This window comes from Onychostoma macrolepis, chromosome 11 (assembly GCF_012432095.1).
Source record: "Onychostoma macrolepis isolate SWU-2019 chromosome 11, ASM1243209v1, whole genome shotgun sequence".
In the NCBI taxonomy this organism is placed as follows: Eukaryota; Metazoa; Chordata; class Actinopteri; order Cypriniformes; family Cyprinidae; genus Onychostoma; species Onychostoma macrolepis.
Window position 1 is genome coordinate 1,996,024 of NC_081165.1, and position 22,779 is coordinate 2,018,802.

The 22,779-nt window shown below is 39.2% G+C and overlaps 1 protein-coding gene across 2 annotated transcripts in view; it reads left to right on the plus strand.

Annotated features, from left to right (window-relative positions):
* Window positions 1-963: 963 nt before the first annotated feature.
* The window catches only part of srpk1b (SRSF protein kinase 1b), a 57,253-nt gene continuing 35,437 nt past the window's right edge, over window positions 964-22,779 (plus strand). Inside the window, exons 1-2 of one of the 2 annotated variants that reach the window (XM_058792041.1) lie at window positions 964-1,103; window positions 2,022-2,076. In XM_058792041.1, coding sequence (XP_058648024.1) covers window positions 1,091-1,103; window positions 2,022-2,076 — 68 coding nt within the window. In that variant the 5' untranslated portion in view covers window positions 964-1,090. Of the gene's footprint in view, window positions 1,104-2,021; window positions 2,077-20,525; window positions 20,641-22,779 lie in introns of those variants that run through there. The other variant, XM_058792040.1, reaches the window with a different exon arrangement.

Sequence of the window (22,779 nt, forward strand, 5' to 3'; positions counted from 1 at the left end):
TATTTAACCATCTGGTGCAAAAATTACCTTTTTTTCATTGAAATGAATGTTTTATATTTTAGTTCTATAATGCATTTCTAGTTTTTTAAGGTGATTTGTGGTAGTAAATTGTATTTATGGAATTAGTTATGATCCATTTATTACCTGTTAACCTCATAGACCTGACAATGAAATATCCAACCTAAACTGTTGGAAATCTTTTTTTTTATTTATTTTTTTTATGTACTTGGCAGATAATTGCTGAAGTAAATGATAAATATGATAAAAAGAAAACATAGAATAGAAAAAGAATAGAGCAAGCTGGTGTTAGAGGCCCTTTTTTTGCTTCGTGTTAATTGTATAATAAAAAGAAAACGGATATAATACAAAAAGAATAAAGAAGCTAGTGTTAGTTTTTTTTTTTTTAATTAATTTATTTAGAAAACAAGCAGTTAGTAAATGCAAGTCTAAAGGGGCAAGTTTTTTTTTTATTTTTAAGAATGTAATTAGAATAGAGAGAGCTAGAGAGGGTCAAATAAAGATGGAAGAGATGTGTTTTTAGCCGATTCTTGATTGAAGATGGCTAAGGACTCAGCTGCTTGGAATATTATTATTGATATATTATTGATATTTTGCTTGCAAAATATGTTTTACTCTAAAACTGCGAGAAAAATCAAAGACATAATCAAAGACATAAATTTAAAGTTGTGTTCCAAATTTGAGGTTGATATCTTCAAAATGAGCTGTGTGTGTGTGTGTGTGTTCACTAAGTGCCAAAACCATTACCAAGTTTCGTACCATTCCGATGAAATTCTTAAAAAAAGAAGAAAAAAAAGATTTGCCAAACAGCACCAGAGGGTTAACATGTATTGATGTATTTAACATATATTTATACACTTGTCTGAATGGTCTCTTGTTCACCCAACAGCTATTAAACCCCGACTTTTGACTCAAAACCTTGTGATAACTTCTCTGTGCTGGACTCATGTCAGTACACGTGATGTGGGTGTGACACACTGTAGCTCTGTTCTGTTCAGTTGTTGTTGGGGAAGTTTTGTGCGCATGCGCGGACCGTTACATGTGAATCTGAGGACTTAGCCGCCGGTGCAGCATGGAAAGGAAAGGTGAGCATCAAAACGAGCTAACTACTGTTCCCCACGACAGTCTGTTGCCACAACGTACATATAGATATAAGTAAACATAGCATCCAGTCTGAATCATATCTGTGTTGTGAACTTAGGCGCGGTGAGATTTCCCGGTGTGTGCGGATAGAGACAAAAGCCCATGTGTGTTTAGCTACTGCTAATATAACAATACTGCGGCTTTACAGTGACATCTGCTTATATTGCACTGTTTATCAGCGACGCGGACAATCGCTGCCTATTTATGAGTCTTTTTATCGGGCCTCTGATTGTAATCGCTGTTTGTTGTAGTTATATTCATGTGTTTTCTTGAAGCCTCGTTCTTGTGAGCTTTTGCTAGCTGAACTTTCTCTTGTTTTCTTTCGACTTTAAGAATTATGATATGTTTGTCGTAAATGTGTTTGTTTTATTCTGCTTTCGCTGTTGTTTGTGTGTCAGTAAAATCCTATCAGCATAAAGCCGCCAAAAACCTAGAAATGAATCTATTTTAATATTTTGCTGATGTTTACCGCGTAAATGCCACATTATTACTGTCTACGGTGAAAGCATATTTCACTTTTAGGGAATATGGGAACGCTAAGTTATAATAAGCTTTTCAAATATAGCCTATAAATAAATCTCTTTGGTTCTTATCTGTTGTTGATGACCGTTTTCGCTCATATGAAGTGACCATTGTAGCATCTGTAGTTATGTTGATTATCTTGAAAACTATGATTACCAACTTTTGATGATTGGTTTTGTGGCGACATAAAAATAATGTCCTAATACTGGTCTCTTAACATAAAAGATATATTAATTTTAGCTGTATTAGGCTATAGATTAATAGGTGTAGTTGTTCAAGTTTTTACCAAATAATTTATGAGAAGTGCCTAAATAAAACTCTTTATGTGTTTTTGACAGTACTTGCACTTCAGGCGAGGAAGAAAAGGACCAAAACCAAGAAACCCGGCAAAAAGTGAGTAAATTCGAGTGTGGACTCAACTCATGTTGAAAAACATCAGTGGTTAGGTAGTGCTATAATAGAAGAAACAGTTGTAATAATATGCTCTATGTTGAGAAAAACTGCATCTCCATGGAGCTTTATTAAAGGGATAGTTCACCCAAAAATGAAAATTACCACACGATTTTGTCTACTCACCCTCAAACCTCAAAAAAGGTATATGTGATTTTCTTCTTTCAGACAAACACAATCAGCGTTATATTAAAAATGTCCTGGCTTTTCCAAGTTGGCGGTGAATGGTGGTCGAGATTTTGAAGCTCAAAAACGTGCATCCATCCATCGTAAAAAGTGCTCTACACAGCTCCGGGGGGTTAATAAAGTGACTTCTGAAGTTAATTGATGTGTTTGTGTAAGAAAACTCATCATGTTGTCATGTGACACCAGCAGTAGGCTTATGTTTTATTTAATTTTTTCTATTTTATTAGGAATATTCCCCAATGTGTTAACTATATCATGAAGTGTCTTGATTGGAGATACTTCATGGAGGGCTGAGATCACTGACTGAAAATGTGATGTTTAATTAGTCCTTTTCAGATAGTGTGTTTTGACTGTGTCGTGTGCACACTGTGGATACATCACATGTAAGCTGTGTGGACACTGATTGGCAATACTTTATTTTAAACTGTTCTGATGAACCAATATCAATTCTTAAATCCTAAGGATCAATCTTTTAGTCTATGGTGATTAGGGGTGTCGAAATTAATAGTTGCTGCGACGCAGACAAGGACGATTTGGCATCGGTTCAGTAATGGATCATAGCAGATTATAACGTACTGACGCTTTTCTGATATTATTTGTCCCATACGTGCTTTAGCATACAATGGCAGAGGGAGGCGAGACGCGAGTGATTAAAAATGCTCCATCTACTTTAAAAGCCGACATCTTGGGCACATTTCGGCTTTAATGCACAACCTACTAAACACAACCTGGAGAAGAGACTTGATTATTACGCCGGAATGGGAGTATAGTTCCTAATCATATTGGCCTAGAAAATCGCAAGTTTTCATTTTCCGCCGGTCTTAGTACACGATATAACTACAGAAGAGTCAAGTTTTAAATAGGAAAAATATCGAAACTCTTTGGTCATTTTTGAACGCGATGCTACTGGTCTAATCGGATTCAATGATCTATGCTAAGCTATGCTAAAAGTGCTATCGCCAGACCCGGAGATCGGCTGAATAGATTGCAAAACGGTAAAACTCAACTTATTAACTCTGGGGGAGTTGAAGAATGAGCCTATTTCCAAAAAAAGTGGAGTGTTCCTTTAATCATTGTGTTTTTGCAATGCAGCCTAATTTTATTTCTACACTATAGGTTTAAAGTAGGGCTGCACGATAAATCGAAATGAAATCGCAACCGCGATTAGGCAAAGGCTGCGATTGTCATGCGCATCTTGTCACTGAAGCACGGTTCTGTGATCAGTAGTAGTGATCATTATATCGTTTGCAATTTTTTTGTGTAGCTTGTTAGTGAACTGTGGCTCTGTGTAGTAAGTGCTGCTCCATCTGAAAGCACGTGATGGAGAGTTACTACTAATCATAAAACTGGGTTTACTGATAAGATGCGCATGACAATCGCATTCGATTAATCGTGCTGCCCTAGTTAATTCACCCACAAATAAAATTGTCATTGTTTACTCATCCTCATGTCATTCCAAACTTGTATGACTTTCATACTTCTGAAGAACCTAAATGAAGGTATTTAATTTGTTGTTGTTGTCTTTACATAGGCTCGTTTCCGTTACAGATTTGTGCAAAACTTTGGCGACATTTTATAAATATTGATAAAGTATTGCGAAATGACGTCGTTTCCATTAACTAATGTTATGCAACTAAAACGTAACTTTTCCCTCTCGCGATAAGTCATGGCAACGGATTTTGACGGCTTTTGTCTATATTTATTCGAAGGAGGCGTATGCGTGTGTTAGGGCTGGGCGGTATATCGAGTTTGTACAATATATCGATATATTCTTTATAAGCGATACGATATAAGGCAATATCGTTTATACGGTAGTTTGAAACGAGCGCATCTGAAAATATAGCGGAGGACACAGACTCAGCCGCTGCAAAGAAAGTGCATAATACAATTTATTCTAAACATGTGACAAACTTTATATGAAGGGCTTTAAAATAAACTCATAAAATACAGAAGCCTATAGTTTCAGTTTAAAGCGGCTCGTGCTTGCCCCGTCAGATGCTCTGACAGAAAGGCTGTGTGTGCCGCTGACAGAGAGACGCGCTGTTTAATGTGTTTGATATGTGCTGTTTTCCTAAATGCATAACTTACATTTCACAGGTATTCTCCAACTGTAAATGTTCGAAAGCCATGGAAATATTTCCATTTTGCTGTCAGAAGTGCATGAGCTTTTGCGTTGCTATTGTCCGCTAAACTTCACAGACTTCATTTAGAATGAGCGCCACCACGCACATGCGCACCAAACAGACAGAGCGCAATAACTCTGACTAAAATATACATTTTAAACAATAAATGTGACACGTCGAATTTTAAACCTACATGTAAATGTATTTGAATGATAGCACTAACTGTAAAGTGACTCTTATGGGGTAATCAAAACAGCCTTTTTACCGATTAATCTGTACTTTTTTTTATTATTTTCATTTTTAAGTTTAGTAAATGTAACTTCTGCTTTAAAAGCATTATTTTTGTTTTAGATTGCAATGTTACAATGTTAGAATGTAATGTGAATTTAACCATTTTTAACATATGCCTATGGTTACATTCACTTTATTTATTTATTAGTTTAATCCAAATACAAAAGTGTAGAAAATACAGAGATATATACCGCATGCCGCAAATCAGCCAAAAAATACCGAGATATGAAATTTTGCTCATATCGCCCAGCCCTAGCGTGTATCTTTACAGAAGCAGTGCTGAAAGCCGCTTGGATGGGCTCGTATAAACACAAGCATTGACTTGAGTGGCCGCAATCAGCTTCAGTGGCCATATCAGAGCCACATTGCACCACAGACGTGTGCAGTGTAAATTGTCTAAGCAGGGAAAGCCCCTTATACTCGAGAGCGGCCACAAAGTGTTTCTTGGAGATTATAGTACATTGAAGAATGAACATATGACTTTTTACATATGCCATATGACCTGTAAATGCGAAAAAAACATTTCCATTGCAGTTTTGTGAAATATTCCTTTTTTGAATTGCCTGAAAAACCACCTCAAATTTTTTTTGTGATATATGGGAGTTTTGCGAAATTGCCATTAGGCGTATTTTCAATTCGCAATTTTAATTTGTGTAATTTGAAAGGTAATGACAGTAAGTGGGGATCAGTGGTGGTCAAGTATTATTTATATAGCGCTTTAAACAATGTAGATTGTGTCAAAGCACCTTTACAGTATATTCAATAGGAAAATTAGTGTGTAATAATGCAAAACAGTAAACACTCAATTTTCAGTTAAAGTCAGTTCATCATTGATTCAGTGATGTCATCGTCCAGCTCAGTTCAGTTTAATAGTATCTGTGCAATCAAGTTGACGATATCGCTGTAATTTAGGTTTAGGTTGAACTATCTGTGGGTTATGCAGGTTTGAGTCTGGCGGGCAAAATATGTTGTTCCCATTCTCCCTACTTTTGGCTAATTTTTCTTATGTCTGTGTCTTAAAACTAAATTAAAACAAACCAATGCTTAAGGATCAGAGATCCAAAATGTAATGGAGATCATTAACTCCCTAAAATTCACCCAGAATTTCTAGGACGAAATGATGGATAAACTATGAAGACCTACACAGTGTATTTGTGTGTGTGTTCCTCTCTTAAACGCTGGACAGCCGCACATCTGCCCTGAAGAGAGCCGTTACATAACAGCGCTTTGTGACAGCCATCAAACCTGATGCGTTTTATTCTCTCTTTCCCTCACACACACTCTTTCATCTACCGAATGCTCAGGTGAAGCACAAACAGAAGGGAACATGCCCTCTGGGGTCCGCTTGTGTCCTTGAAATACGACATGTCGACAGAGCAACAGAACCTTCAGCCCGGCCCTTCTGCAGAAGAGAGGCGGGGTATATGACTATTCTTCGTGAGCCTCTCTACAAAGGCTGTCATCGTGCCCTCTCCTCCTGCGGTGCATTTACGCCACACCGTGTTAGGAGAGAGTGAGTTTTCACTCACTTATCACCCTCCTCCTCTGCTCTTGTTTCTCTTGCCCTTCCCCTCCTCCTGCGCTGCCTTGTTTTCCAGCTCACTAGTGTCGGATCGGTAGTGTTGAGGCGGCCAGTGAGCAGAGAGCAGGCAGGCACACTCTTGGAGATAGAGAGAAAGTCTCATCTGCGGTTCAACTGTGGCTCGCACCGTACCGTCCTGCCCCGCGCTGTCCTCCTCTGCCATGTGGCTCCTGGACTGGATCGTTTCACTCAACACTGCCGTGGTGAAACTCGCCAGCGGTCTGAGGTGCAAGTGAGTGTGTGTGTATGGCTGAGGTGGCACTGCTTACTTATTGATGCTGGATTCAATTTTAATCAGACAGCTGATGCGTTCGGGTTGGGACTCTTTGGGGAGTGTCAGGCCATTGTGGGATACGTGTTTGCACTGAGTAAGTGGAATGGGTTTGCAGGATCCTGTGTTAGATCCTTGTAGACCTCTCTGATGCATGTATGCATGAAACTTGCTGACCACCCGGTTCTGTCAAGCATCCTGCAAAAGTGAGATTGGACTCTCGTATCTGCACCCTGCGTGTTCCCCGAGTTGGGAAGTTGTCTCCCCAGGTGTATACAGCCTATCTGTCACTGTGTACAAGTTCTGGTGCAGTGCTGGAAAACTTAAAGGGCTGGTATTGCAGTTAACCGAGCTGAGATTTGCCTAGCTGTGAGGATGCTCATTATGTAAGCTGTATCCTCCACAACTGCAGCACAGGGGGTCTGGAGGACTGCAGATGGCAGAGTATGTGGCTCTCAGCATGGACTGCATGAAACCAAATCAGGTCACTGTTTTGGGAAGCTGAGCACCATGCGGATGCTGCACTGGCCTGTTTAGCAGCAGGGCGGTTCCTATTTCGAGTTACTTGATTGATCAACTCTTGAAAGTCTTAAAAAAATTTTAGGGGTGTCGCACATATTGACACACAAATATATCTATTTTCTGGGATTTTATCAATATTGATAATTAGATGATATTTTGCTGAGTGTGCTGGTATCTTAAGGACTACCACGGACACCTGACTCCTAAAGTTTTTGATGTTCTTCATATTCTATGTGGTGGTCAGGTCACGCTGATAGAAATGAATCTTTTCCAATAAGTTTCAGTTGATTTTTACCTTTATAAAGCCATTTTTCTGAAAGTGTGCTTTCTTTTGAGTCCTATTCTCACATTTAATCAGTGAATTAGAATAAGACATTTGGGCTGTTACCGAGCAAATTAAATCAGTATTGATAAAATTCATCTTTGCAATGCAGAGGAAACACTGAAGCTGCATCTAATTAGTATTTAGATGTGTTTATACTGTTTAATTCAGGACATGAATGCATTTAACCTGCAATTACAAATGCATAAAACGTGGAATACTGTTATTTGAAATTATTTAAATAATAAAAAGAAACTTTAAATGTGAAATTAAAACTGCCAGCAGGTGGCAGCAAGTCACTGTTAATTGCGATGGAACCGAAGCATTAATTAAACGGTTGATTCATTCAGGAACGAAACACTGTCATGTTGCTCAGAGACACAAAACAGCATTGTGGCTGTATTTGGAATTATTTTTGTTGTCAAAATAGTGCAAAAACAGGCAATATGGTGTCTAAAACACAAGTCTCTTAATTAACTTCTTGTTAATTGAACTGTTGTAAAAAAAAAAAAAAAAAAAATCAATATTACGTTTGTAATCATGGCAATTTTTGTGATATTGATTAACTATATGAAATGGTGTAAATTATAAATTTTCTTGAGTTTTGTGATCATTCTAGTTTCTAAATGCATTTTAATAGACTGAATCATGCAGTGAAAGAATGCGCTCTAGTCTAGACTTCATGTAATGTATGCGTGCACTCTGTATGGGGTGTTTTTAATGGTTTTTGCAGTGTACTCGATAATCGTCAAATCGCACATCGTTAAAACAACAATTACGATATTATCGCAGACACCCATACTTGAAATATGTATTCAAAGATATTCATGTACTGCCAGTATTGATTTGAAGAAGCCGCTAACCCTAAGTATTAAACTTGGTTATGTAACTTGTTCAATGTCGGCCCATGTGATTAACCGCTCACGTGTGACATGCTCTGTGAACCACCATAAGTAGAATATTCCGATAGGTGCCATTCTCACAGAATGCGCTTTTGTGTTGACAAAGATGTGAAGTGGGTGGTGGAATAGGAAAAAATGCAAGAAGATGGGTGTTTTTAGAATGCCGTTTCATGCATGAGACACGAGCGCAAAAAAACAAAAAAAAACCTTTAAAGAACTACTACTGTATGTCTGATATTTCATGTTTGCATCATGGTGACAGGCTGAAAGCTGCTGTTCGTTGTTTTTACAGAACAATTATAGTTAATAATAGTCTATTGGTCTACCTTCAGTCATTTCAGTCATATAGCTCAGCCCTCAGCTCAAAGAGATGGTGTCCCTCCAGCAGCAGCATTGGACCCTGTCATAGTTCACTCAAAAATGAAAATGCATTCATTTAATTCATGCCAACCTCCCACTTCACTCTAGCATTGTGGCAGTGACTTTTGCATGGGCAATATGCATGAAGAGCAAAATTTTGCAGTTTGGGTGGGGCTACCTGCGCAACGCTGCAGAAATGGAAACCGAGCGTCCATCTGTGTGTCGTGTCGCTGCTGCAAGCTGGTTAGGGCACTGTGGTAGAGTTATGAAATGCATGTGCTACTGTAAAACATGCACACTGACTGAATCAGCAGAGACTGATGTGCTGTCATCATGCCCTGTGATAACCTCCCTCTCTCTCTGGTTGGCACAGATTGCATAACACAGCAGGTTTAATCTAGCATGCCCAGTGATGCTCAGTTAACTGTAGCTCTCAGACCGCAAGCTAATTCCATCAGTCCGAGTATGACACCCTCTTATTGTCCAATAAAGCTTGACTGAAACTGGTTAGTTTAATTGTTCAGCTTACTATGGAGTGGCACAAATGGGGACGTTGCTGTGTTGCATTATAATAAATTATCTTTCTCATGTATTTACCCCAACTTAATGTGAAGAGCATTTAGGGCTTGCAAAGGTTTAAATAACCTGCTCAAAAAATTTTTTACACTTTTTTAACACTTTTTAATCGGAGTATAGCATCAAGTCAGTTAAACTCCTGAGATATTGATCTGGTCAATTAAGTAGCAGAGTGGGTTGTTAATCAGTTTCAGCTGCTTTGGTGTTAATGAAATTAACAACAGGTGCACTAGATGGGCAACAATGAGATGACCCCCAAAACAGGAATGGTTTTATAGGTGTAGGCCACTGACATTTTTGAGGCCCTCATCTTCTCTCATCTTTTCTGACTGTTTTTCACCAGTCTTTCATTTGGCTAGGGTCAGTGTCACTACTGGTAGCATGAGGTGATACCTGAACCTTACAGAGGTTGCACAGGCAGTCCAACTCTTCCAGGATGGCACATGAATTCTTGCCATTGCCAGAAGGTTTGCTGTGTCTCCCAGCACAGTCTCAAGAGCATGGAGGAGATTCCAGGAGACAGGCAGTTACTCTAGGAGAGCTGGACAGGGCCGTGGAAGGTCCTTAACCCATCAGCAGGACCGGTATCTGCTCCTTTGTGCAAGGAGGAACAGAATTGAGCACTGCCAGAGCCCTACAAAATGACCTCCAGCTGGCCCTTGATGTGAGTGTCTTTGACCAAACAATCAGAAACAGACTTCATGAGAGTGGCCTGAGGCCCCGACATCCTCTAGTGGGCCCTATGTTCACTGCCCAGCACCGTGGAGCTCGATTGGCTTTTGCCATTGAACACCAGAATTGACAGGTCTGCCACTGGTGCCCTGTGCTTTTCACAGATGAGAGCAGGTTCACCCTGAGCCAGACATGACAGGGTCTGGAGAAGCCTTGGAGAACGTTATGCTGCCTATAACATCGTTCAGCATGACCGGTTTGGTGGTGGGTCAGTGATGGTCTGGGGAGGGATGCACTGACCTCTACAGGCTAGACAATGACACAATGCTATTAGGTATTGGGATGAAGTCCTTGGACCCATTGTCAGACTCTACGCTGGTGTAGTGGGTCCTGGGTTCCTCCTGGTGCACGACAATGCCTGGCCTCATGTGGCGAGAGTATGCAGGCAGTTCCTGGAGGATGAAGGAATTGATAGCATTGAATAGCCTCCACGCTCGCATGACCTAAATCCAATAGAACACCTCTGGGACATTATGTTTCGGTCCATCAGATGCAGCCAGGATGCACCTCAGTGATGCCCTGGTCCAGATCTGGGAGGAAATACCCCAGGACACCATCCGTCGTCTCATTAGGAGAATGCCCTGATGTTGTTAGGCATGCATACAAGCACATGGGGGTCATACAAACTACTGAGTTGCTGCAATGAAATTTCAGCAAAATGGACTAGCCTGCTGCTTTTTTTTTTTTTTTTACTTTGATTTTTGGGGTGTCTTTGAATTCAGCCCTCTGTAAGTTGATAATTTTCATTTCCATCAAACGATGTGGCATCCTTTCATTTCTAACAAATTACCCAGTCCATAGATATCCAGCATGATATTTTTCCCATCAAGTCTGATGTGCTTTCAAAGTGTTCCTCGAATGTTTTTTTTGAACAGTGTATGTGGTCAGTGGTAAACTTAAGTGCTTAAGTGTAATTGGCATTCGTTGGTTAATTAACTGTGGATGCTGAACTGCTTGTTTCGTAGTGGAACATAATGAAACGTGTGGTTGAGCCTCGTAAAGAAAATAATTTGAAAAGCCGCAACTACATTTTTAATGTAGTTTAGTTTGTTGGCCTTGGTGAGTGCTGCACATGTCTCTGACTGCTGTGCTGTTGAACAAAAATGAAAGATTAATTTCAAATCCACTTGTTTGTTTGATTGCACCAGTAAATATCCCTGAAACAGGAGATTAATTGAATTCTGCTTTTATGAAGACCAGCAAGCACTCTGTTGAACATTGATATGAAGTGGGTATACGTTAACTGGAGATGCTAATGCAAAAACGTTGGCAAGGAAGGTTCAGAAGTAGAAAACTAGCGCAATAAAATTAAAAGCTGACACATTTGCTACTATCTATCTGCTAAGATCAGGATGTCCTACCAAATTGAGCAGCATGACAAGGATTTGTTAGAGCTACATGCGCTGGCAGAGCTCTGGGCCTACAATAAAACAAACTGTCCAGCCATCACCCGTCTCAGACTTTGGCCTCTTTAGGAGAGTGTCCTTTGTGAGACACACTAAGAGCAAGTTATGCCTGGAGATTGCTAGGGCTGTGACGGTTGCTGTGACAACCGCATCACCGCAGTGGTCGGTTGTCACCGCGGTTGTCTATTGCCACTGGCGGTAGTGCACGTGATGTCACACACTCTGTAACAAGCATAATACAAAGTTTTGTATACAAGTGTAATAATAGTAACAGTTGCAGATTGTTTTATTTAGACTATAAATCTATGCTAATTCACAAATGACCTCAAACGCCATGTAGGGATGCAACGATTATAGATATTGTTGGTACGATTATAGTCTGAGGAATAATCACGGTTTCACGATTATTACGATTATTATGCATTTATTCATTTCACAACATAAAATCACATAAACACTCTTTAGATATTAAAGTGTTATTTATTGCTGCCTTTTGAAACAGAAATAACACAGTAACCAATAATACAGCACAAAATAATAATACTAAAGAAAAAAGTCCATCTCTCCTATTGGAATTAAAAAGGTGACCTCTGTCAGTATTTCCCTTTTGAAAATAACAAATGTATTTGGTGTTTTCATTTAATTCTTCTACATTTCTTTTGGACCTGAGGTACAGAACTTGGAAAGATGGTGAAAAATAAATTGACTTATGAATAATACTATAACAGGGATGATAAATCACAATATTAATGAAGTATTATTAATATATGACTAATATTAACTTTATTTATCCCACAGAGGACACTGTTACTAATGAGGGGAATAAACTAAACTATTATTGTAATCAACTGTCATCAATACTTATTCATTTTAATAATCTTTATTCATCTGATTTTACATAAGGCCTGAGAAAATCATGTCTATTATTTTGGTTTGTGAGATCGAGATCGAGCTGCCCACAAACATTTAGGAGGACAGAAACGTGTTGTCAACGCTGCCCAGCGACTTTCATTAATAAAATAGCTTAGATACAGGATCGCTACATTATATTAATCAGCAAAGAGGGGGTAAAATGACTGTTTAAATAACTAAACTCAAATCTTCATTGTTTGTAGTGACGCAGATGCAGGTAGGCTAAAGCCTCGTTTATACTCGCGCCTGGCTCCGCCGCGAGCCTCCGCTGACTGCGCGCTTCACACACGCCGCACTCTCTCTCACCGCACTATTTCATCTCTGAAGCGGCAGAATGTTTGAGCTAACGGACGTCGCGTCAGGTGGTCCTTGCCTTCACGTCGTGCATTAAAATCGTTTATTGCACAGCCAGAACAGGTTGGCTAGCTGTGCATTATCCCTTATGTATTCACTCTTTAACAGCGATTTTTACGGCAATATTGATGTACCCAAATTTAAAATGGTCCCACACTATCGAATTCAGTCATTTCTCTGGTGGAAATAAAGGATCGCTGTTTGGTTCCTCTGTCATAGTTAATCTAGTAGCCTCCGTGTCTCTGATAAACACGGCATTTTAAGCTGGTGCACCGCTAGTGTAACTTTGTTTTCGTTTTGCTCATGTTTCAACAGTTCCATTCCATACAACAGAAACACTCGGTGTAGCGGAGCCTTTACGATTAATTAACCGTGACGTTTTAAAGCGCGGTTAATCGTAAAACCGGTAAATCGCTGCATCCCTAACGCCATGCACGGCATTTCCTTTAGATTGGCAGGTTTGAGCGCAGGAAAATACAGTTTATTCAGCAAATTGATTTCGTGATGAGCGATGGACCTTGTTGGGAAACCGAATACTACATCGCCGATCTGGAATCTTTTCCATTCATGTCACCCATCCGCATTTGTACAAGTGTCAAGTTCACGTGATCACAAACGCCCGGCTGGTCAGGTTTGTATTGGTGAGGCTTTCTCCAAACTGGTAAAATACGAACAAGACAGAGGTAAATATAAATAGACGAGGCAGTTTACTGTGAGGGATTTGTCGTGTTGTATCGCGCCACATCTAGTGTAAACAGCATCACTGATTATAATGGGTTCTCGCCGCGCCGCTTGCGTGAGGTAGACAGGATGTATTTAACTTTCTTATTTAAGGCTACTTTCCTATTTAACTGTATTTCTTTGATATTTATTTTAGTGTTTTGCAGGCTGAGTGTTCACTGACGGAAGTGTTAAAGTAAACACGCACGTTTGTTAATAGATAATTGAGCCTCATTTATTTATTTTTGTGTTTCAGAATTATATATATATATATATATAAATATACACAACACCGCGCCACCAGCGGTAGTTGGTCCATTACCACCGCGGTGGTAAAAATCTGCCACCGTCACAGCCCTAGAGATTGCCTGAAGCAATGGGAAGACAAAGCACAAAACACCAGAATTCAGAATGCAGTCAGTTTTTGGTAGCTCTAATGCTCATTAAGGTGCAGTCACACCAATGTTTAGCGACATTTTGAGGGTGATATCCAATCAATTAAATGGCGATCGGTGCAGTCAGGAGTTTCACGAAAGGGCGAACAAGTTCCACACTCTGATTTTCCTTGTGGTCTAGTTGGTCAAGCAAATTCACCCCAGAAGTGACACAGAAAGTCACAAAGCAAGCAATATCTGAATATATCCATAACAACATGGCCACATGTAGCAAACTGATCCTCATGATTCATATTTAAAATGGTAATCTAGCTCTGCTTTGTTTACAGTTTGTATATTTGCATTCCTAGTTCACATTCTCTTTTTTCAATGATGAATACAGACTACTGTCATCTGCTGTTGTGGACAGTTATTATTTCTCATGCAGGTGCAGAACGTACATGCTGGTTGGCCATCAGCTTTTGTTTCTGCTAGTTCTTTCACATCGGTTTGGTGTGTATTGGCCTTTATGTTCAATGTAAAGACAAGCTTTGAAATGACACAGTGTGATGTTCTGTCCCTACTGGATTATCGGATTTGTTTAACAATGGACACGAACTCAGGGTCTTGCATTAAATTCCATGAATGGCTAAGAGGAGGTTCATTGATGTGGCGATTCAGGTTCTCCTTAGCTGGTCCGAATGGAGTTCATTTGTGATTTCTCGATGTGTTTGAGGTTGATGCTGAGCTAACCATGTCTTAAAACAATTCACGGCCCACACTGTTTTCCGCACAGTGTTATTATCATGTCTGATTTTTTTCTAAGTCGTCCAAATCTGCAGATTTCATCAAAAATATCTTAAAGTGCCCCTATTATGCCATTTCCAATATTGCCTTGCATGCAGTGTGTAATGTAGCTGTATGTGAATGTAAATGATCTGCAAAGTTATAAATCCAAAAGTGTACAATAAATAAAGTTATTGTCTCCCAAAATAAAGAATCGACTCTATACAGCCTAAACGAGTCGTTAGTAATTTGAATCCAGATTAATATACAGATTAACAGATTCATGCTTCGGGGCTGCTCTTTAGAGAGAGGAACTGAAAACTTTTTGCCTTCAAGAGCCAAATTGTTGAAGCCTCAATGCAGGCAAATCCTTGTGAAGAGCCTCTTTTAAGCTGACCAAAGATCTACATTAGGGACAAGATTTGATGTCCATCAGGACTCAAAACACTTGACAGAATACATACAAGATCTATACATTTCTTTTTGTAAAGTTTGAAGAATAAATGTTTTTGGTCTATTGCTGTAATGGAAGAATGAATAAAGACGGGAAATGATAGGGGAATGGGTTCTAGGAAATGTCACACTTGTGTTGCCCACCATGGCTCAATGTGTCGCTATATGCAGCTAGACCAACATGCAAATAATTTCTTTGAGGCATAAATATGTTGATGTGCAATTGAAAGCGGAAACGATTTCTTTCTCAAATTGTATAATTTATTCAGGGCTGAAATGGGAACAAAATGTCAAGAATACAAAGCAGTGAAGTGCATACGTCCTGAAGTACAGACACACGCAAACGCTTATATAAATATATCAACGCTATGAAAAGCTTGTTAATTGCATAATGGTAAATTATGCAATACACATGGCAAAGTGTTTTATAGCCCTGTCAGTCAGGGAGACCCTACCTTTCTCTATTTCCAAAGGTTTTGTGGTTGCTAAGAAACTAGTAGACCATTAAATGCATTTTATCTAATGACGTGTCCTACTGTAAGACCAGGGCAGCTTTTCTTTTAAGAGTCCTGCATGCTGCACATTCCTCAGATTTTTGCTTGTGCATTTGAGTAAGACTTTTTTGCCGTCTGTACATCTTTAGATCGTAATGAACAGCTCCATGTCAGTCAGTTATTTTGTGATTCATAGTGGAGAGTCTTTTTACATTGTATTACTTCATACCAGCATCCTCCACCCACGTCTCTCCATCTATTAGAAAAGTGCTTGATGAGTGGAGAGAGAGTGTATTATGTGGAGTCGGACCTCAACAGAAGACAAAATCATTTAATTTCAGATAAAATGGAGAAATAAAATGTTCAAGTAGTTGTCCAGTATGACAACAAAAAAGTAAATGCAATCAGCTGAGGGTTTGTCCATATTGGGACTGGCAACTAGCATGGCTGGATTGTTAACATACTTGAATCAAAAACATACAGCGTGAACGTTGTAGTCTAAACTAGATTCTAATTCTAGATTGTTTTTGACTGAATCAGAATCATGCAAGAGTGACCATTGCATTTCAACCAATTCCTGAACAAATGGCTCTTATGAGACAGTTGTTTTTATGGATTGAAATATACAGTGCGACCAATGAAGTCTGACTGATTGCATTGTATGTTTTACCTGAATCAGATGACTCTTTTGAGCTAATCCTTTTACAAAATCAAAAACATTCAGCACAAACAATAGAGGGTATGCATTGACGTCACTTTCCCGCCGGGAACACGCCCCCCTCAGCCGGACTGAGTGACAAAAGAGCTGCAGCGTGAATGGATTTAATAGGGAAGCTGTGAAAATGCGAGTTAAACAAATGATAATTAGTTTAAACTAAAGGCTTATAACTTAACAAATATCCAATGGTCCATAGATATTGACATGCTGCCAGGAATCATGTTTCCTGACATGTATATGTGCCTGATTTTGATGCTGGGGAAATAAAGCATATTTGCCTGTGAACGCATTTTGTAAATACAAAATAGGTTGGTTTAAATCCGGGTGATCACTTATTTTAGTGTTATATATATCGTCATGTCGTCCGTTCATTTAAAAACATCCAGTTATGCAGAATATAAGATGGTAAATATTTAATTGAGTTGTCAATACCATATAACAATACAATATATAAGGTATGATTTTACCGCAAAATTCAACATATTAACATGAAATGATAACTGCAAATCCTTGTTTCGCTGCCTAGTGTCTATTTTCTTTGAATTGCTGTGATTCATTTGCTTATCTGCTTCTGTAGTTTTTGGCAGTCTGTAAAAATATGCCTCAGATTTCTTGTGAAATCTTTTTGTACAGTCAATCACAAAGCTCCTTCTCGTTTTAGATGCGTTTTGTGTATTCTGTCGCAGCATTCACACTAAAAACCAATGCTGCCACTCAGAGGGCGGTACTGCACTCACTCCAGCGGACCGTGACGTCACGTGCATACCCTCTATTAACTCTGATTCAGTACTTTTTATTCTGAATCCGAAACACACAGTTCGGTGTAGTCCAACCAGTTCTTGAACAAACGACTTTTATGAGCCGTTTTTTTTTTTTGGACCGAATCAAAAACATATACATGGAAGCCCTTTTCCGCCACTGAATAAAAAATAAAAAAGGTAATTGCGACTTTTTATCTCACAATTCTGACTTTTTTCTCATAATTGCGTGATATAAACTCACAATTGACCTATCGGTAAGCCCCTCCCCTCGAACGCAGGCAAAGCCAATGGCAGTCGAGTATCAGCTGCACGGGGAGCGGAACTCGGACATCTTTAGGTTTCAGCGCCATAGAGAAACATTGGAAGATCCGAAGCTCGCATTGGTTTTATGGGGTTTATGCTTAAAACGATGTGCCTGGGGTACTTGTAACACTAATTCCAGGTATCCTGAGAGGATGGGCAATATAATTGATTTTATTACATTTCCTGAATCCAAACAAAACAGAGCAAAATGTCCCTAAGTATTCAACCCCAATACAAATGAAGACAAAAATTTTAATTTTCTGGTTGTCATACACTCATTAAGTTACAGTTTTCATCTGCTCAAGCAGAATGTTAATGTTATCTTGTGCTTTATCAAGGTATCTCTGGCTAAAACTAGCTAACGTTAAAGTTAGTGAGTCCATGCTAACGTACAAACCTTAATAGCGAACTGTTCTCGCATCTTGTACAGTGTAGGTCAAAAACACATAAACGAAGGTCTACATTTCAGTGCTTCTCCATATTAAACTGGTTAAATGTACATTAATTTAATCATACCCTGCGATATATGAACAGTGTTGATCCTGCATGTTGTCATCCGCGATCGTGATGAGACTTCTCCCGCTTACATTGTGATCTATAAACCCTCGCTTCCAGTTACCCACCGTATTTATTTTTAAATATTTTATAAATCCCTCCATGGAATATTTAATTCCCGTTTGGTGGCCTTCTGTGTCCAAAATAGTGCAAAAACATCGTGGGACAAGGTTTTCACACTGCAGCTGTCATTGAAAGACAGTGAGCAACTCCCTTTGTTTGTCCGAGGGAGCAACAGTAACTAAGGGGGGCGGGGCTTACCGATAGGTCAATAGGGGATGGGGGCGTGACGTCACTGCTCTAGCGCCGCGGTGGCTGATGGGAAAAATCGCCATTTTGTGAGGCCACTTGTTGCGACGCGCCGAGGAAGTTGTAATATGAATGTTTTAAATAGGATACAACAAAACATTATTTAGTCAAGAGCAGTGAGGGATTTCCTCTGTCTTTTGTTGTTTGATTAACATTTAATGACAGACGGCACAGCTTTATTAGGCTGCTGTCACAAGACCTGTTTCATGGATCCAATACTTATACATATGCGTTCGCAACTTAAGACAAAACCAACAATGCTTATGAGGATACTTGCCAGGACGACCATTTTGATGTTATTTTGTGTGTATTTGGCCACTTAAGAGCAACAAGCTTTGTTTGTTTGTTTGCAGCGAGCGCTTTGGATGTGACTGCAGCGCACAGAAAAGCGCCTCTGGAGCGCACGAGTACCAAAAGACTTAAAAAGACGTGCAAATAATACATTTCTGTGACGATGCAACAATGACTGATTAGGCAATTGACAATTTTGTCAACTGTACCGAAACACGAGCTAAAGTCTTGTATTGTAGCGTGCAGCAGCACTAGATTCGCTGATGTGAAGAGAAGGTCAAAGAGAGAAGACGCTGTACAGCTGAATCACTCGCGCTGTTTTCAAATGACTGGTTGTGTGAATTTATTTACTCATCTAACCTACACGCTATATTGAATAAATGTTTTGCAGGAATTTCCCTCATTTTAAAGTCGAAAGCTGCGGGAATATGCGCAATCCCACACCGAAATTCAAGACCTGATTAAGCATAATTCTACTGTACATAGAATTGTGAAACATGACTTTTCCAAAACTTCCTGGGTTTATTTATTTTTCCAAAACTTTCCAGGCCTGGAAATTGCTGTTTTAAAATTCCATGACTTTTCCAGGTTTTTCATGACCGTATATGAACCCTGAATGTGACGATCGGGTGCGGTTATCTAAATCAAAATCAGGCAAAAATATAGGTGCGGGTGGTTGGCCATCTTTTCCAGGTACCGTTTTCTTGCGTCCAGTATAAGTTTGTCTCTGTATAGTACATTTCGTTCTTTTAATCGACTTTTCAACATTTTTTTTTGTTTTAAGTCTCGCCTGATGTGGCCTCACAATATGGCGGCGCCCTCTTGTTTACGTCCCAGAATGCACTGCGCAGTGACGTCGGTTGCCAAGCTCTATTGCGAGATATAAACTCACAATGTGTTTATATCTCAAAATTCTGAGAAAAAAAAGTCAGAATTGCGAGAAATTGTTTTTTGATGAATGAGTTTATCTCGCAATTTTGACTTTATAAATTGTAATTCTGACTTCAGAACTCACAATTGTGAGTTTATATCACGCAATTCTGAGAAAAAAAAGAATTGAGAGATATAAACTCGTAATTGCGAGGGGAAAAAAAAATCAGAATTGGGAGGAAAAAGTCGCAATAACTTTTTTTTTTTTTTTTAATTCAGTGGCAGAAACAGGCTTCCATACATGTAGCACAACCAGTGTAGTACAACCGATTTCTCAGCTGGTTCTTTATTACTAAAATCAAATACAGTTCAGCTAGTGTAATCCAACTGATTCCTGAAAAAAATTATTAAACTTTAAATTAATTTTTTTTTTATTTGGTACTTGGATAGATTTATTTATTTTTCCGTCAAATGTTTTATTTTATTTTTTCTAATTTCTCCTGGCCACTGCTATTAGTGTACTCAAGACTAGCGGGTTAAAAACAGATTTTTTTTTCTGTGTTTTTTCAGTTTTTTGCAGCAGAAGCTTTTCCACTTTTAGTGGAAAAGAGACTTCAGTCTGATTGGCTTTTGCAATTCAAGGTTAATCATTTATTCCTTCTCCTGAAAGCTCCTGTGCTTTAAATTGCAATAGATACTATAATACTATTGTAATGATAAATTGGGGTCTTTCATTTGAGATTTTCTCAGTCAAGTAGCTCTCATGTAGATGTGCACGTCTCAGAGGGACGAGAGATAAGGGTAATTGAATGTGTCAAATGCCCTCTTATAGACTCTCTCTCTGTCTGTCTCTCTCTCACTGCCGTGACTCAGTGCTACTTACCTGCCTTCACTAACAAGGTTGTAAAGAGGCTTGTTTAGACTGAGACACGGATCTAATGAGCAAGAGAGCATCTAACTCGCCTTCTTGTGAGCTGGCTGCCTTTTTCTGCTGTAATTCAAGAGAGAGAGCAGATGGGGTGAGTGACGGCAGAACGCATGGCGTTATGAAGGAGAAATGAGGAGGCGGCAGTGTTTTTACCTGCAATGCAGTGCTAGCTTTCCCCAGCCAATCGGAGCGTGTGGCACAGAGGGAAGGGCGGGCTCTTTTTGCTGACGGAAGCAGAGCGAGCAGGAGAGGGAGGGATCGAGCTCCTCAGCATTCTGCCTCACTGTGCATCTGTGTGCACTGAGGTGGCCCTCCTCTGCCTCTGGTACATGGCTCTGTCTCTGGCCTGCCAGCCCCTGTTGCCTTCATTAGCACTGTCTCTCATGGGCATCCGCGCATCTTGTAGGTAAGGAGCAAAGTTACACCTCTGTTTGCGTCTTCAGTGCCTCGTAAGCTCGTATCTGGTGTGCCATGTGTTTGAGAGCTTTGATTTCATTTGTGCTTTGACAGTTTGGTGAATGTAGTTTCATCTAGTTGCTTGTGGCAAGTTATTTTCCTTCATGTTTGGAGCTTCAAAGGGAAAAATAATTGAAGGGCTCTTTAAAATTAGATGAGTTTAGGAAACTGTTTATTCCGAAATGAACTATTAGGTATATTATAAATTAGGAAATATTAGGTGCTTAAGAATGAGAGTTGTATGAGAACATTTGTATAACATATTCATTTACTTGCATAACTAAAAGACAGAACTGTATTTGTGTAATATTATAGTATCGTAACATTATTTAATCATACAGATATTTAGCAGCAAAACTGCAATTATAAAAATGTGTCTATGCAATGGTATATTAAAAGGAGAAAACAAATGAAATATTACATTATTCAAATATTTAGCAGCAAAAATACTTGTCAAACATATATTCTTATAATGTTTTATTGATGTAATGAAAATAAAATCTATGTATAAATATTCCATTATGCAAATATTTAGCAGAAACATTCAAAAATATATTCGTACAATGTTTTGTTGATATGAAAAGAAAAATGCAGAAGTATTTCATTATGCAAATATAAAGCAGAGAAAGTATTCAAAAATATATTTATACGATTGTTGATATGCATATTTTTCTTCTCATCATATCAACAAAATGTTATATGAATGTATTTTTTAATAGTTTTTTCTTCTAAATATTTTAATAATGACATACTTATGCATATTTTTCTTCTTTCCATCATATTTCATTATACAAATATTTAGCAGAAAAACTGCCATTCTCAAATTAATATATTAATAGTGTATGTAAATGTATGTTTAATTAGTGTAATACTTAATATAAATAAGTATTTCCTAATAACAAGTGTTACCCAAACTGAATAGAAACAGTTTCCCAAAATGTGATAAATTTGCACCAATAAACTCCTAGTGCAGTGATTTATCATCAAAATTCTAATATGTTGCAGCTCTGCACGCATCTTTCTGAGTCGATCAAACTCCTCTCAAAAGACATGTACGCGTATCCTTGAAGATGATGCTGCTTAAAAATGCATGCTGAACACGCGCTGTGTGAAGTTTTCAGATTAAATCCAGCTTTCGTAACGGGTCTGTCTGAGATGAATCGTGGCAGAGGGGAGATGAGAGCGAGGGAGACGTGTTGAATGCATGCTGTGCTGCAGCCGTGCGATAAACAGCATCAACGGCCCCTTGCTGCTTTGCGCACCTTCACCTTTGTGGAGATTTGTATACGATCAGGCTGGACCCCAAATTGCGTCTTAATGAAAAGCCTCCGCAATGGTTAGTGAATTTGCCTGGTTCGATGCAATCAGGAGATTGTTACCCGAGCAAAACCACAGGTGGGAAAGGCCTCAAGGGACGGGTTTTGCACTAAATGAAATCGATTTGAACAGCCTTCCTTTGCCTCGAGCTCTAATGCTGCAGTGCAGTCCGCACGCGAGTGAAAACAATGGTAGCTCGGTCTTAAGAGTCAGGCATTTGTGTTTCTGGAAGAGCGGTTTGTTTTGATGCATGCGTGAGCTCTCTGACACAAGACAAGAGAATGTCAGACGTGTTGTGGTTTGTTGTGTGGGCTGGAGAAGTTCTGAAGGCTGAGCTCTGTATTAAGAGTGAATTTAACTCTCTGTGCACCAAACGCTTCACTCCCACTCACGACGCTCACACGGACCAACACTCATGCACAGACACACACAGCCCCCTTGTTTTTCTCTCGCTGAATGTGTTATGAAGGATGGCATGCATCAAGAGGCTCCGGAGGTGAAGTTTTGGTTCAGATGAATAGTCCAGGCTGGTTGCTAAGGCTTGGGGCTTTTAATAGAAGCCGCCTTTGCTGAAAAACAACTTAAAGTAATGGAGGGAATTATGGAAATGTGATTCAGAGACAGGATCCGGATGAGGCGATAGGAAAATAACCTCTTTGATGCAACCTGTCTGATCACCCATCACCTGTGATGTAGTCACAATGAGCAGTCTGGTTTTATAGTAAAGCCAATTTCAAAGATTCACAAACTTACTCTACACAAGCGATTGACG